Source organism: Solanum dulcamara, chromosome 9, assembly GCF_947179165.1.
Source record: "Solanum dulcamara chromosome 9, daSolDulc1.2, whole genome shotgun sequence".
NCBI classification, from domain to species: Eukaryota; Viridiplantae; Streptophyta; class Magnoliopsida; order Solanales; family Solanaceae; genus Solanum; species Solanum dulcamara.
The window spans coordinates 61,896,724-61,914,250 of record NC_077245.1 but is presented as its reverse complement, the minus strand read 5'-3'; the positions used below and the strand labels follow the sequence as shown (position 1 = coordinate 61,914,250).

The window sequence follows — 17,527 nt, the reverse complement described above, 5'->3', positions numbered from 1 at the left end:
TTCCATATTTTTGTCATTTTTACAGAGAACCATTGTAGCTTTGATACGCTGTTCTAAGATGTACAACTCAAATATAGAGGATTCAAGAATAGAATAAATTTGACCACGAACATTGGATCGGTCACAATCCCCAATTTTTTCAATTAAGGCACCAATTCTTTTGTCTTGGCTTTCAGTAATGTTTTTCATAACTTTCATCACACTCTTGAGAAATGTCTCATTATCATCCTCCGCTATTTTTTTCCTTTTCTTGCTTTTCTCTTTTTCATTAACATTAGATGATGACCTTTTAGCATACTGACCTTGTTTAGGAGTTTTTTGGGATTCAGCATATTCATTTTCAGACGCTCCGATAGTAGCTTCAGTAACATTTTCTCCTTCAATAAATATATTAGGTCTAGTGACATTTCCAGCTCTAGTAAATGAACTAGGTTCAGTGGAATCTTCAGTTGTAACAAATCCATCATGTCCAGTGGAATTTTCAGCTTCTCCAATGCCAAATTTAGGGTTATGGTAAGCATCATCTTCTTCTTCATCACCAATATCAACAAGATCAATAGAAAATCCTAAACTTATGTCATTAGAAAGTTGTGGAGCTTGACTCTTTTGAATTTCCTCAGTAGCATCTAATGGTCCTTCTACGAACTCTCATGTTTCTCTATCCTTGCCAAAGATTTCCTCCCAATCCTCAAACATTGGCCATTTCTTAGTATTCATATTCTTGACTTGTGATTCGATCTAGAAAATTAAAAAAATTGAGCAATGTCATATTAATCAATTATGAAAGGATCTACAGAGAGCCTGGAGGCTACTGCATATGTGATGATAGATATTTTCCTGATCACTAGTGTAAAGCACATCAACTATGAATTATGAATGTAACTTATTAAGGAAAATACCATATGAAATAACAAAAATATAATAATTTTAACCTATATATTAATTACCTTTATAAATTCATCCCAATATTTTGGATCGTCAACTAATATAGTTCCATCACAATATTGAAATCTCAAACCACTTGGAGTCTTTAATAGAGCTATACTTCTATAGCATGTTTTCCAATGTCTCACTTATTTTTCCAAAAACTCGTAAAACCGCAAAGTGAGGGAGGTTAGGATAGAAAGTCATCAAAACAAGCGCACCACCTAGATAAGACTCAAACCTTCAGACTTAAGTTGGCTACACTAGTCTACAAGGATCTAAGTTGGCCGAAATGACGTCGGGGCAAGATTAAGGCCTATTTGGCCTGAATCATGCATTTCTAAGGCAAGCTCTATTAGAACCTAGGATATGGACAATAATACTCCAAATAAACAATAAAACAAGCATACAAATACACCATAAGGCATGGATGATCAACAAGGCTAGTAGCATGCTCAAAAGTATCGATAAAAATCCCAAAATAGGTCTAAAACATGATTTCTACACGCCTAAGAATGATGCAATCACTACCCAACCTGAATTCCAACTAATCAACCAGCAATCATATTTCAAGCTAAATCTAAAGAGGGGAAGTCGCAGCCTACCTATAGGCCGATCAGGCGCACTCCAAAATTACTAAATTATAGTTTTACCCTCTAAACAGCCTCCAAATGTTGTCATGCTATCAAATATAAGTACACAATATTAATAAGGTCATTTTGACATTAAATTACTAAAATCAGAAATAGGCCAATTTTAGAGTCAAAAATGGGAATATGAGACCCTTCTGGTAACTCTAGAATTGACTTAGTAAAAAGGTCCTAAACACCACCCCGAACTTGTGTTCTAAAATTAAACACAATTCGGGGCTCAGAACAGCTCCAAACCAAACATGTAATAAGTTCTTCAAATTCCACTATTAAATAATAAGGGACAACAACTAAAAGCAAGAAAATTCCTCTAAAAAAGCCTTTTCAACACTTCCCAATCACTAACCCAAGAACCCATGACAATTACGAACTCATAGAACTTGAAATCACCTAAATTGGACTTAAAACGAGAGAAAAATGAAAGTTGGAAATATGAAATATGTGTTAATTCTTGTCTTTGGTGTTAATTAAAAGACTAGGGATTCCTTCTTTGCGAACACGACTATAGTAGCCCACAGAACATAGAGAAGGAGGAGCTAAGCCTCTATGAATGCGGCCCCTATCTCACGAACATGGTGAAGAATCGGCTGACCTGTGCGAATGCGGAGGGTTTCTCGCGAACGTAGAGAGCAAATAAGCAACACACTGCGAACGTAGCCCAAGCCTTGCGAAAGTGGAGAGTTAGGTCACTGACTTCCATGATCACAGCCTGAGGTCCATGAATATGAAGGCCAAATAGGCCCTGCACCAACACAATATTGCAATAAAATTTTGGTTAATTTCTAAATCTTCGACGAGGTGCTTAAGATTCGTTCAGAATACTGTGAGCACAAATGAAATATGCTACCTTGCCAAATTTGACATTTTGGAGTCAATGACTCATTCAAAATTTCCATACAAGTTCATTTCGACAAAGAGTGGGTCTCACACCCAAGTGTCATTTCAAGCCAAATTTCACATAGGGCCATAGGATTAGACCAAAAGCCTTGGGAAGTGAATAAAAGGTTGTTCTAGACTAATCTTGACATTTCAAAACTAACTGTGCTAAAATGTCAAATGATCCCAAACTCACAATGATTGCCTCGATACTCATACCAACCATGTTACTAGCTTAATTTGGTCATTCTGAAACTGATGGAACCGTTAGAATTTTGTTTTGAGGACATTTACCTAACGTTATGACTGAAGACAACTTTTCAATTTTAAAAAACTCCAAAACAGGGAAATGAGTCTAAAACCCAAATGAACAATCAGGCAATCGAACAGTCAATGCCAGCAAGTCATAAATAAGTTTGGGTCACTAGAGGAATGTTCTAATCGATAAAAATAAGGCATCAAGGCAAAAATGACCTGGAGAGTCATTACATAAAAATGGGAGAAGAGGTTAGAAATGATGTATCTTGCAATGCTATAGTGTCTAACTCACTGGTTCATAAAAATGCTTATTGAAGAGCATTCACCATCCCTTGCCCTGAAATTCACCATGGCATTATATGACTTAGGAACAAGCATTGATATGATACTGCTAGCTATTTATGAGTAGTTGGGACTTGGAGCACTAAGAACTACTATGATGAGTTGTTGGTGGCAGATAGAACAGTCAAGAAGCCAATGAGGATTTTATATGACGTGTTGGTGAAAGTCGCAAAATATATCTTTTTACCCAACTTTGTGATCCTTAACTATGAGTGTCATGAACCAAGCCTAAGGCCTACACGTGACACGGTGAATGATGCACCCGGAGGTACCTCACTCAAGCCTCTTAGCCTTTACATAGCTTCTCATAGTTAATGACATTCAATATAACAAGCGGAAATGGTGGGGATAATGGCACTAAGGGATTCAACATAGAATAGAAATCAAAAGTCGACTTAAGCCTCATACATTTATGTCCAAGCATACCTCTACTAAAAGACTTGGCGAAAGCTAAGACATGTCTCTAGCTCACCCTCATAACTAATAGAACAAGTACTCAAATAAATTTAAACGTCTATACAAATCATGAACTAGAAAGGTAAAAAGGGGTATTGTTCCCGAAATATGGGAACTCACCAAAGTAGTAGTAGCCTTCAACGATCAAACTAGCCATGGGGAGGAGAATGTGGAGCAACATCGATCCCTATATGGTGATATCATGTAGGCAAGGAGTATGTGTTAGTACTTTGAATGTACTAAGTATATGAGCATGCAGTGTAATGGAAACGTTAAGACATTTATAAGCAAAGTACATTAGTAAATGCATGCATGAGAAATCATTATTTATATCATTAAAATATTTATTTTGTGGGAAATGATCGTAACCAATATTTAAGACCATTCGAGCTATTACATGAAATCCAACATAACCCCCCTACGTTGGCACGGGAAGAATACTTACCGGATAGAACTACGTCAACTTTAATCATTTATAGATCCACTAGCCTAAATAGCCTACAGGGGCTCCTATGTTGGTGCATAATTAATACAACATAAACTTTACTTAAGGGCCCCTTTGGTCGAGTACCCATCTACATGCTACATTAGTTGCTAGTTCAATCCCACGGAATAATATTTAGATATCATAATAACATAAGCATTCGTATAACTTTAGACATCAAATAATCATTCGGTAGAATAGCTCAGTAAAACCTTTCATTTGATTAAAATATGTGAGAATTGTCCTTTCACATAGAATCCGTTCTTTGGCTAAGAAGCCCTTTCATCATCATTCAATCATTCTTTCATTTCATAAGACTCTTTTTAAACATAAACATTTGCTTTCATAAAACTTTCATTTGGAGTCAAAGCTTTTAATTCAACTTTATTTCAACATAATAAAATTAGGTGGGTTCATTTCATTCAACCTTCAAATATATTAAAACAATGCAAGCATGCATGAGAGTGATGAAAATGCATCAATTAAAACATATTAAAATAACCTACCATATACATTTTAAAACTACTTTCATGCCTTCATATGAGGAACTTAAAAAATCCTCCATTTCATGAAATTGAGAGTCAATATATATCAATGTAGGTAAAAAAGCTTCAAATAAACCATAATCTATGCATTTGGAACCAACATATAAAAACAAATAAGATTTCATTATTGAAAATATAAATAATAAGTTGGGAAAATATTTGGGCTTCATGGGTGGAAGAACCCATAGATGACACTCACATACCTTAGGGAATGAAATTCTTAATGCAAAACTTAAAAAGAAATGGAGGTTTGATCTTCTTGTAATGAAACCCTAGAACCTTTCTTGAAGATGAAGGAGACTTTAAGAGCACTTAGGAGGTTAGGCTTTGAGTTCTTAGAATGTGAGTGAGAGTGAATGAGTGTAGAAAGACTTAGGGTCTTTTAGATGGATGGATTTTCCTTCAAAATGACCTCACTTTGAGTTAAAACGTAGGAAAAAACTAAAATGTCCCTTTTAAAAATTTGATTGGAGTGGCTTCACGGGGATCCTTCATAGTATGTGGTACTCACCACGGCCTGTGGTGGTACCTCATGGTGATTGACTTGGGGAGATGTTTTGGAGGTCTGCAAGGTAGGTCTCTGAACTTTCTCCATGGAGACCTTTATGGTCTATGGAGAACATCACGGTTTGAGAACCATGGCCGTGGTGTAGGTCTTGTAGGAGTCCTGCAAAGTGACCACCATGGAAACACATTACGGTCTGTGAAGAGATCCACGGCCCGTGGTGGTCATCCGTGGTCTTTACCTTTGAATTTTTTCTGAGGGCTTTGGGGAGGGGTCACCACGAAGGGCGTCACAGCCCGTGATGCTCACCATGGTCTGTGGTCCCTCATCGTGGTCCTTTTTATACAAGTTTGAGCCTCTGAATCACCATCACGATTGCTCAACACTAGGCGTGGTGCATACCATGACCCGTGATAACCTTTCATGGTCGACACCTAGTGCTAATTTTCTGCATTTTTATTCTTTGTTCCTCATTTTTAGACTTTTTAAATTTTTGGGGTCTTACAGTGAGGTAGATTTTGAGTTCCTTATAATTTTGGGATGACCTTTCTTGATGACTGGAAAAGAGTTGGTAGATGTAGGGAGAGGAGAGATTCATTCCTGAATGAATGATATACAAGTTGTATTTAATGTTTATAGATCAATGAAGCAACCAAGGAAATGAGTGTAATGTTGGTGATTGACACAATTAATGAGGAACTGAAAGCAACGGTTGAGAAAAGATTTGTTATTGAAACTCTAGCAGCAGTGATCATGATCTTTGATGGAGACAATAGTGATAACTATAAAGAGACTGTACATTTCTTGTATGGTCAAGGATCTTGCCAATACGCTCCTAGGAAGCTAGATTTTAATATGAAGAATAGAGGGTCACCTCTGCCGAAACCATCTATTAAAGAGCCTCTAGTCCTATAATCAACCTCTTCCTTCTCACTTGAGGTATGAATACTTAGGAGCGAGTGATACTCTACCGGTAATTATTTTTGCCCAACTTTTAAAGCATCAGGTGGAGGCACTTCATTCTATTTTGCATCTTAACAAGAGAGCATTGGGCTGGTCTAGTTCAGATATTATTGGCATTCCTCCATGTATTTATGCTCATAAGATTAAGCTTGAGGAGAACATAATCCCCAATATAGAGCACCAACGACAATTGAATCTACCAATGTAAGAGCTGTGAAGAAAGGGATAATCAAGTGGCCTAATATCAATGTCTTATATCCTATTGCATATAACAAATAGGTCATTCCGTTGTAGTGCATTCCTAAGATAAGAAGTATGTCGATCATCCAAAATGATAAGAATGAATTGACCCCTACAAGGACAGTTATTGGTTAGCGAGTCTGCATAGACTACCGCAAGCTTAATCACTGACCTAAGCACAATCATTTTCCTATACTTTCATAGACCAGATGCTTGATAGATTAGATGGGCATGAGTTCTACTATATCTTGGACGGTTATTTAGGGTACAACTAAATTTTCATAGCTCATGAAGATCAGGAGAAGACCATCTTCACCTATCCTTATGGGAAATTTGCTTTTAAAAAGATGACATTCAGTTTATGCAATGCGCCTGCTACATCCCAACAATCCATGATGTCTATATTCTCTGACATAGTGAAGGATTCTATTGAGATTTTCATGAATGATTTCTTTGTGGTAAGTGATTCTTTTGATGATTTTCTGGTACATCTAGCGCTATTATTAAGGCATTATGCGATGATAAGCTTTATTAAAATGGAAGAAGTGCCATTTCACAATAATATAAGCCATTATGTTTGGGCACAAAATTTATGAGAATGATCTAAAAATCGCAAAATGCACGAATTAGAAAAAGATGTCATAGAGTTACACTCTATAACACGAACTGGAGTATGAAGGAAGTGAAACAATTCCTAAAGTTCCTGTAGCCTCCCCATTATAGAAGTGGCGTACTTTACATCAATAAGAAGGACTTTACTAGACTAGGCTTCATAGACATCCTATGACTCTTAAACTTTATTCTTGATACAAAGTTTGTCACTTCCTGATCCTACACTCTGGATGTGGCTGGTACTCAGAACCATTGCTGGTCCGAAATGAACCTTTGGCCTGGCTAACTCACTCAGCAGAAGACTCAACTCATGAAAAAAGTAGCTCAAGTAGGCATTTATAAAATATTCTCATTAATCTTTAAATAATAATTTTAGTACTAGAATTAAAATTTAACTCAACGTCATAACTCAATAATGAATATCGTATTTAAAATAGACTTTGAAAGACTCATACTACACTTCACTCCACTCAACCTATGAAGCCTCTAACTAACTACTAAGAAGGTGCCGACCCAAGCCCATGACTACCTCAAAAGATCTAATAAAATAAAAGGAAATTAATAAAAAAAGAGCTTCTTTGAATGCAAAGAGGAAAGCTGGAGAAGATAGATCCTCAATGATGTGTTTGTTGATGATTTCTATTATTTGTATCTAATTATAAAATAATGCAAGTCGAATGATGTCAGTATATGAAGTGTACGATATGTAAAATGGTTGAAAGGAAACATACTCAAGAATACTCAAAGACATAAATACTGAAGTAATTCAACTCAAAAAAAAACAAAATATAAAATAAGACATTCCTTTACAAAGTACAATTTGCAATACAACTCAGTGTAATATAATATTTACTTCTGAAAGTTTCTCTAACCGATAGCCATCACTTATGATCTAGTGATGATATAACAAAGCGTTGTCATTTCCACAGCCGTCCAATACCTTGCCAGAGTAAGGGATATCACATCACTGGATCCATATAGGGAGTCCTCTTTTGGGACAAGTGAGGAGTCGCCCGAATCAACAGCACGATCCTATCCTACACTGGCTACGTAGTTTATGGGGTTTGAGCTATCTAAACTCTTACCAAATCAGTGCTCAATACTACTTTCAAAATACTTATTATTCTCATATACATCAAGTGAGTAAAATACTCAAAATACATCTCATCTAGTCTCATTGAATTTTACATCAATTTACTCAAACTCTTTCTCAATCATTTAAGCTTTCTCTGTAAAACTCATCAAATTTTAATAAAATCATGCTTATGGTTCAATATAATATATGCATTTGGGACGCTCATGTTCCCTAAAAACTCATCCTTTACATCAATGCATGAACCCGTCAACTTTAACACAAAACAGTGCATAATGAAACAAATATCAACTCAATGAGGGTTCATGTGTAGGTAATCATGAACGATAATTTAGACAATTGAATTATATAAGACGATTTTGATCACAAACATATATACGGGACTCAACAAGGAAATAATTTACTCATTCAAAGCTCTATAGAATTAAGGCTAAAACTCAACTAGAAACTATAATGATGGAATTTAGATGTAGGGCGCATGGACGAACTCAATCTAACAATATGAATATCCTTATATACCTGGAACAAAGATTATCTAAGAGAAATTTGAAGACTTTGGTTGAAACTCATGAACTCTAACTTTTCTTCTTCTCTCCAATTCTTGCTCTCAAAAGAATCAAAGTAATAATGAGAGGTTAGTCGATTCCGTCTGAGAATGGTTTTAGTCCAAACCCTTTTGATTGGCTAGCGATGAGGGGAAAAAATCCCAATAAATGGTCCTAATTTAAACACGCGGAGCATAGAGAATGAAGGAAAAAAATTCCTCATGAATATACGTCATGAACCATTTTCTCATGCCGATCCCGTCTGCAGTAGCTACTACACTGTTACATCCGGTTAAAGTAACCCAAATGCTAAAGAGATGATAAGTACCACTTTTCATCCTCAAATCGATGGGCAAGCCGAGAGAACAATTCAAACCTTGGAGGATATGTTAAGGGCATGTGTGATTGACCTTAGAGAAAATTGGGATGACCATTTTCCATTGATTGAATTCGCTTACAATAATAGTTATCACTCTAACATCCAAATGGCTCCTTTTAAGCCTTGTATGGGAGAAGATGTAGGTCTCCGGTGGGGTGGTTTAAAGTTGGTGAGATGGCATTGATTGATCCAGATTTGGTAATTGATGCAATGGAGAAAGTAAGGCTTATAAAAGAAAGATTGAAAATGGCTCAAAGTCGTCAAAAGTCCTATTCGGACACTAGAAAAAGAGAGCTTGAATTTGATGTGGATGATATGGTGTATTTGAAGATTTCACTTATAAAAGGGGTAATGTTGTTTGGTAAGAAAGGGAAGTTGAGCCCTAGATATATAGGACTGTATAGGATATTGAAGCGCATTGGAAAGGTAGCATATGAGTTAGACTTGCCACTTGAGTTGGCTTTGGTTCATTCGGTATTTTATGTGTCGATATTGAGGAAGTTTGTGGGTGATCCAAATTCAATTGTACCAAGGGAGAACGTGAGTATTGAAGAGAATTTAACTTATGAGGAGGTCTCAATTGAGATTTTAGACCGGCAAGTGAAGAGGCTGAGAAATAAAGACGTTGCATCTGTCAAAGTATTATGGAGGAATCAACAAATAGAGAGTGCAACGTAGGAAGCGAAATCAGACGTGATGAAGCGATATCCTTACCTCTTTCCTTTCACTCAAGCCTAAAGGTACTAAGTTGCTCATGATCAAATCAATTAAAATTCTACGCTTCAGTTCCATGTGTCATTCATATGCATGCATGATTCATGAAAATGATTTCTCTCAAGGGCTATGTTTTATTTTAAGTACGAAGTTTACACGTTCTATGCATTTTTCAAAGTGTCCTCATGTCCATGTTGGGTTTCTAAATCTTTTTTCCATGTCTTTCCTATATTAGTTGAATCTCATTCGAGGACGAATGTTCCCAAGGGGGAGATATTGTAACATCCCTTAAAAAGGCCCACAAAATACCTTAAGAATGTCTTGGAAATAGGCCGCTCATGTAACGCATTATCCTTAAACTTTTTGGAAAATCCGAGTTCGGAATATCGATCAGGGGGTCAAAACCTGTGGGAAAATGGTCTCGGTGGATTTTTAAGACCCGTAGATCGGAAGATAGATTTTTGGAAAAGCTCACAAAACAGTGTGGTCTGCGACAGGACCCTCGCAAACCTGGGAAGGTCTTCTGGCCGAATTGAGTTTTTTTAAGGGGCATTTTAGACTTTTTCTAAATTATTAGTTAATGAACCTAGACATTTTTAGGACCTAATTCAACTTTATAAATTAACCTAAACCTCTAATTCCATTCATTCTTCTACAATTCATCTATCAAATATTTCTCTCTCTACAAAAAGGCTCTCTTCCATTGAAGACTTCAAGCAAATTCACTCAATTTCTCCATCAAAATTCTCAAGTTCTTCCAAATTAATTGGTGTTCTTACTCAAGGTATGTGGGTATTGATTCATGGATCCTTTCATTCATGAAGCCCAATCAATTTCTCAATATTTTCTATCAAATTAAAGTATGGTATTTTATGAGTTTTGTGATCTCTATTCCTATTGCATGAATTTTGATTTAAAGTATAATTATGAGTCTATTTTGATATAAATTTATGGAAATTGAATTAAATTGAAGCGTTTTTCCATGAATTCTCCTATTTTGAATTCTAGGGTTCATGATGTAAATTATGAGTATTTTGATTTATACTCCCAAAGGATATTATCTATATGAATTATGTATGGGCTGATATAAAGTTTATGATCATGCATGTTTTCAAGCGAATTACATAATTTTTAAGATCAATTGATTATGCAATTGAGTTTACTCTAAGTTCAAGGTATGAATTTCATGCAAGTTATGACGTAAGGTGACTTAGGGCCCTATGTGGTGACCTAAGGCCTAACGATATGAATTATGCAAAAATGATTGTAATAATGAAGTGATAATTCTCACCTTACAAGTATGTTATGAAAATGAGCTATTCTATGATTTCAAACCTATGATCATGACTATGATATATGAAATTATGATCTTATGTTATGTATATATTCCGTGGGATATGACTTAGCACCGAGTGGACTTGAGGTGGGGGCCCTACCAAAAGCCTTAGTAGCAGCCTCATGTCCCACAAACTACGTGCCACCGTAGGTTGCCTTTATGGCCTAGCTAGTGGATCCACAAATAGCACATGTTCATGATCAGGAGTCTACCTTGGCAAAGTAGCCTCCTCCTTCTCGATGTGGGTATCATCGGATTCCATGTTATAGCTCGCATGGTCTTATTGTCAGTTATGGTTCTTATCCCATATATGTATGATCTCTTAAGTATGTTATGATTTTGAATTTATGTTTTTAAATGCTTTGGTCAATATGATTTTCTCATGACTTTACGTATTCCATCTTGTCATGTGATTTACTTGACCTTTGCATTCCATGATTTACGTTGCATGTCACGCCCTCATACTTAGTACATTCCAATGTACTAATGCATACTTTTTGCCTACATTGTCTCATAATGTAGGGGTTGAGGTTGAAGATCCTCATCGTCCACGTAACTAGTAAGCATTTCCTAGCCGAAGGTGTTGTGGTGAGTCCTTATTGACCGGAGACTAGTTTCAAGATGGTTACTATTTTCTTTTCCAAAGGCTTTTGTTTACGTTGTAAATTGAGGGTGAGCTAGGGACATGTCTTAGCCCCCGCCCATACTCATGTTTAGAGGCATCTAGTTGGACATATGTTTGAGTCTGTGTTGTCATAAGACATTTTCATATTTCTATTCATGGTTTTAGACTCTCTTATGATGTTTTCTCTTTTATATTTTACCTTATGTATGCTTATGATATGTACAAGAAGCTTGGTTGGAGCCTTTTGGGGTTTCGATCATCGTGTTACGACTATGCCCTAGGTCGGATCGTGACAACAAGGCGCTATAGGTACTCAAGAAGTTGAATCATGACTAGAAAGAGGCCTATAAATTGAGGCTTGATAAAATAAATGAGTTTGATTAGTTTCACTACGAGCCTAGGAGAGCACATCATTGTATGAGGCAAGGATGAAGAACTACCACTACCGAAAGACTATGGAGAGGGAGATTATTCTAGGTGACTGGTGCTGGTGTTTAATTCCAGGCTTCATCTATTCCCATGTAAGTTTAAGTCCAAGTGTATCGAACCTTTCAAAGTTACACAAGTTTACCCACACGGAGCTTCACGACCCTCATCTTGGTTGAGGCAGATATGACAGACAACTGACCTTTACAACGTTCTTCGGCTTAGCCGTGGCCACTACAGTGAAATCCGCTATAGCAATACCACCACATCGATAGGAGTCCTTTTATGATGATGACTATGGCTAAATCAGGGAGCCTTCCTAATCTCTCCCCATTTCACAACACACTCAGGATTTTGGACAACACAAAAATATCTCACCGTAGAAATTGTCATAACTAGAGTTCTACTAATCTGTTTCTCATTTTGAAAGTTTCTATGGATTACTAATCCTCACAACTAACATAATTTATGTTCAAAATCATCAAACACTACATCATGGATCGCAGATGATCCCTAAGCCCCACAAAATCTAATTTTCACCAAAAACTAGCCTAGTCTGAAATTTTTACCGTCTCATCCTATGCAAACTCTACCCAAATACATCAACTCAGACAATTGCTATAATGCGTGGGATGGATCATTACAAGATGATACTTAACCTATGTCCCGCACGTACCTAACAATTTTGAATTCATTTATCTTCTTGAGATAATTATAGTAGATGGTCATTCAGTCATTTTAATTATCAAAAGAATAGTCATTCGGTGTATATTCATGTATAGAGTGTATCATAATGTATATTTAGTATATCGCTCATGTATAAAAAATCTATATTGTATAGCTAGTGTATACTTTCTATGACTTTTGGCAAGTTATATTGTAGTCATTGTATAGTTTTCATGATTTTGGCTATTTTTTATGTAAATAAAACATGACTATATTTATTGTAAACTAATTAGTTTATTGTATATATATTTAAAATTCCCCCAATCTTCTTTCCATTAAGGTCTATTGTTTGGTAACCATCTCATAATCAGATTTGGTGTTTAATGAGTAGTACCTACAATTTACACACTATCACAATTACATTAATAGCAAAGTTAAACGAAATGAACAAGAAATAAATAAGAAATTAAAATATGAGAAATTATATGAAATAAAGGTTAAAAAATAATATTGTGAATTTGGAAATAAAAGTAAAAAAATATGACGTGTAATAGGATATCTGAGGTAGAGTACATCAACACATTATTCATTTTAGCATGTTTGAAGAACACACAATGTTAAAGGGGCTTAAAATAATTTTAAACATATTCAATGTTTGGATAAAATTTTGTGGAATAAGATGAGGGCAAGATGCCAAAATGAAACCATTAAAAGTATCACTTAAGTTATTCGACCAAAATATTTTGAGAAAATACATAAAATCTCTGTTGAATTTGTCCACTAAATTTTAGTACTTTAACTTGACTGATAATTTTCTAAATTTTAGTACTTTAACTTAACTGATACTTTTTTACTCTATAAGTTTATTTCAAGTAAATTTTATACCTGCTCAAAAGTTTATATGACAAAAAAGTGTTTTCCTTCTCCCCAAACTCACTTTAAAGGGGAAACATTGATAAAAAATTGACCAATTTTTTTTCCTTTACCATACGTAAACTTAATTTATATATATTTTTATACTATGAACGATAACTTTTTAACACTTACTATAATGTCATCAATTTAGAGTAGTTATGGACACACACACATTTAGAAAATATAAAAGTTTTAAAAAGTTCAATTGAAGTTCAAACTGAACCATAATATACAAACCACTTCATGAACGTTAACTTACATTATTTTATCATATTATCGTATAATGAATCAATAATATTAAAGGTCAATTAATCATTAAAAAAATTAATTATGTACTTGAAATCCATACTTACAGTAATTTTTCTTAAAAAAAATGTAGAAAGTGAATAATATTGTATCTTTATTTAATGGCCGGTAAAGTAGGATAACATTTTGACCTTTATTAATGAGTAGATTAATCTCGTATAATGCATGTGTTATTGAATCAAAATTAAGAAACCTAACTAATTATTACTTGCTTTTCGGGAATGTAGGATAAGATAAGGATATATATATATTGATGTTTAATTGTATGAAAATTTAATAGCCACAAAAGAATAAAAGAGAAGAATTAAATTAAAAATAAAATTAAATAATAGATTTTTCGTCTTACAATTTTTTGTCCATGACAGTCTTACATATTTATTTGAATATTTTTATGGGCAATAACTTACTTAAAATTCCCAGAAAATAATTACCTATTGTACAAAGATTATTGTATTGAATTTTTGTTTTGTAGAAAAATTTGCAGGAAATTAGATAATTTGTAATTTTTTATTGTTTAATTATATAATTTGTGATTTTTTATTATTTTGTACAATCTTGAGATAATTTCTCACGCAATTTACAATTTTTTTGGTAGAGACATAGTTTGATGAGTTAAATAAGTCTATTATTTTTCTAAAAAAAATGCTAATTTAGTGGCATGACATGACATGTCAACTAGAAGAGAATGAGATTTTTGATGTATTTAGTATTTTTTAAGAAAAATAATGATAGTTGAGTGTTATTATTGTCTTTACAAAAATAACAAAGATTTTGCATAGGTAATTCTCAAAATATGGGTGACTATTTAGAAAAATAACTCTTGAAAAAAATATAAAGTGTAAGTACAGAAAATGATTCATAAGCATGCAAATTCCTTCTTAATATATATATTTGAAAAAGAATAATACTATAAATTTGGTTAAATGAGTTAAAGATGCTTTTGATGTGTTAAGTATTTTTTGAGAAAAATAGTTGAGTAATAATTTTTATATTAAAAAAAATAAAAATGATATTTGAAGTCAATTGCAAAACTTGAGTGAACAATTAGAAAATTATCTCCAAAATAAAATATGTTTTCCAAAATACCAAACGACCAAAGGTTTACTATTAGTCAAAACCTTGGTAGGCAGGGTCAAAGAGTAGATAAAGAGTCCGTTTGAATGAGCTTAAAAAAAGTAATTTTTATGTATGAAGTGTTTTTAGAATTTTAAAGTGTGAAAAATTATTTTTATAAATAAGCAGTTTAGTGTTTTAATAAAAGTTCTTATGCCGAAGAAATGAGAAAAATAATGTGAATTAATTTTAGGGTTAAAAGAATAAAAAAATAGTTTAAAAATTTAGTTAAAATATAAGAAATATAAAAATAATTTTCATGATTAAAGAAAATAGCTTTAAGCAATTAAAATAAAAACTTAGAAAATTTTAACTTCTTATTTTTGGCTCACTTTGAAAACTTTATAGCCAACATAAGCTAATAAGTTTTTCCAAACGGGCTCAAAAACAAACTTTACAGTAAGTTTGAATCGAATCGACCATTTCCAAGTTCTCAAGTATGGAGGTTGCAGAATTGGAGACGGTACTGAAGACATTTGAATCTGCTTTGTCCCAAATTAAATGGCACCTCAAACTTTCATCCAAGCGTCGCCTTGAAATAGGTTACTCATTCTACCACTCTCTTGTTTTTGTTCTTGCAATTGTATATTAGAAAGAAAGGGAAAGATTATTTTCTTTATGGGTTGGTTCCAATTGAAATTTAATTCAGTTTCTGGGTTTTGTGTCACATTTATTCCTTTCATGGGTGAATGAAGTTTGTGTAAACTTATTGACCTTTACGGCTTAAAAAAGCAAAAATAAATAAGTTTTTTGTCTAATGCATTTGAACTTTTTCCTTTTTGTTAACAACAACAACATACCCAGTGAAATTATACAATTTAGGGTCCGGAGAGGGTAAAGTCTATGCAGATCTTACCATTAACTCGTGGAGGTGGAGAGACTGTTTTTAAAAGATTCTCGACTTAAGTGTATCAATTTCAAATATAAAAAGAAAAAAATAATGGTTAATAAGAAAAGCAGGATAAAGTCTAATAGGAGTGAAATAATAATAGAAGCTAAATACTGTGATAATCGAAGTATAGTAAACAACATATTGGAAGAACTGTAAGGGCACGAATAGTCCTACATCAGGTACTAAATCTCACAAGGCAAGACAACTCTATTCTTACTACTCTTCTACTCTAATACACGACATCACTCTTTCCTATCTAAAGTCATGTACTCGGTAATATGAAGCTGCGGTATGTCCTGTTTAATCACTTCTCTCCAATATTTTTTGGCTTACCCCTATCCCTCTGTGTACTCTCTACAACTAGCCTCTCACACTTTCTCACCGGGGCGTCGATACACCTCCTCTACACATGTCCAAACAGTCTCAATCTCGCTTTCCTCATCTTGTCCGCCACAAAGGCTACTCCACCTTCTCCTGAATAACCTCATTCCTAATCTTGTCACTTCTAGTATGTCCACACATCCATCTCAACATCCTCATCTCCGCAACATACATCTTCTGAAAATGAAATTTCTTGATTGGCTAGTATTCTGCTCTATACAACAAGGACGGTTGAACCACCGCTCTGTAGAACTTACTTTAAGTTTAGATGGTACCTTCTTATCACACAAGATTCTAGAGGCAAACCTTTATTTTATTCATGTTGTCCCAATGCGATGTGTGACATCTTCGTCGATTACCCTTCTACCCTGGATGACGAACCCAAGATATTTAAAACTCTCTCTCTTAAGAATTATCTGTGTGGCAAGCCTCACTTTCACATTCGCTTCATCTATCGCAACTCTGAATTTGCACTCCAAATATTCTGTCTTGGTCCTGCACAACCTGAACCCTTTGGACTCTAGAGTTTGTCTCCAAACCTCCAACCTATCATTAACTCTGTCCTGTGTCTCATCCAACAATACTATGTTGTTCGCAAATAACATACAACATGGAACCTCCACCTAAATAGATTGCGTCAACTCATCCATCACCAAGACAAATAGGAAAGGGCTATGCGCAGATCCCAGATGAAGCCCCATCTCAATTGGGAAGTGCTCAGAATCTCCTTCCACCGTCCTAACGGGCGTCTTGACTCTATCATACATGTCCTTTTATCACTTTAATATAAACCATCGAGACACTTTTTGCCTCCAAATCCTCCGGTGGACATCATTTGAAACTTTTTCATAGATCTTTTCAAGATCAATGAACACCATATGTAAGTCCCTCTTCCTTTACGTATATTTCTCCACTAGTCTCCCTACAAGATAGATAACAACATGTGGGATAAGAATGCTAGTTGCATTAGGGAAGCAACTACAGAGGTACTAGGGGTTTCGAGAGGGAACTTTGGTGGTCATCAAGGAGATTGGTGGTGGAACAGAGGATTCCAAGACAAAGTGAAAGTAAAGAAGGTTGCTTATACTAAGTGTGTGGATTGCGTGGACGAGGAAGAAAAGCAGACGCCTAATGAAGTCTATAAAACAACAAAGACAGAAGCAAAGTTGGCAGTTATGGTTGCTAAGACGACCACTTTCGAACGCTTATATGTCGAACTAGGGGACAAAGGTGGGGATAAGAGATTGTATAGGCTCGCGACTTGGATCAAGTGAAGTGCAT

At 34.8% G+C, this 17,527-nt stretch overlaps 1 protein-coding gene across 2 annotated transcripts in view; it reads left to right on the top strand.

Annotated features, from left to right (window-relative positions):
• The first annotated feature begins 15,336 nt into the window (after positions 1-15,336).
• The window catches only part of LOC129903436 (uncharacterized), a 60,263-nt gene continuing 58,072 nt past the window's right edge, over positions 15,337-17,527 (top strand). For both annotated transcript variants that reach the window (XM_055978993.1, XM_055978994.1), the window contains exon 1: positions 15,337-15,515. In XM_055978993.1, coding sequence (XP_055834968.1) covers positions 15,413-15,515 — 103 coding nt within the window. In that variant the 5' untranslated portion in view covers positions 15,337-15,412. The remainder of the gene's footprint in view (positions 15,516-17,527) is intronic.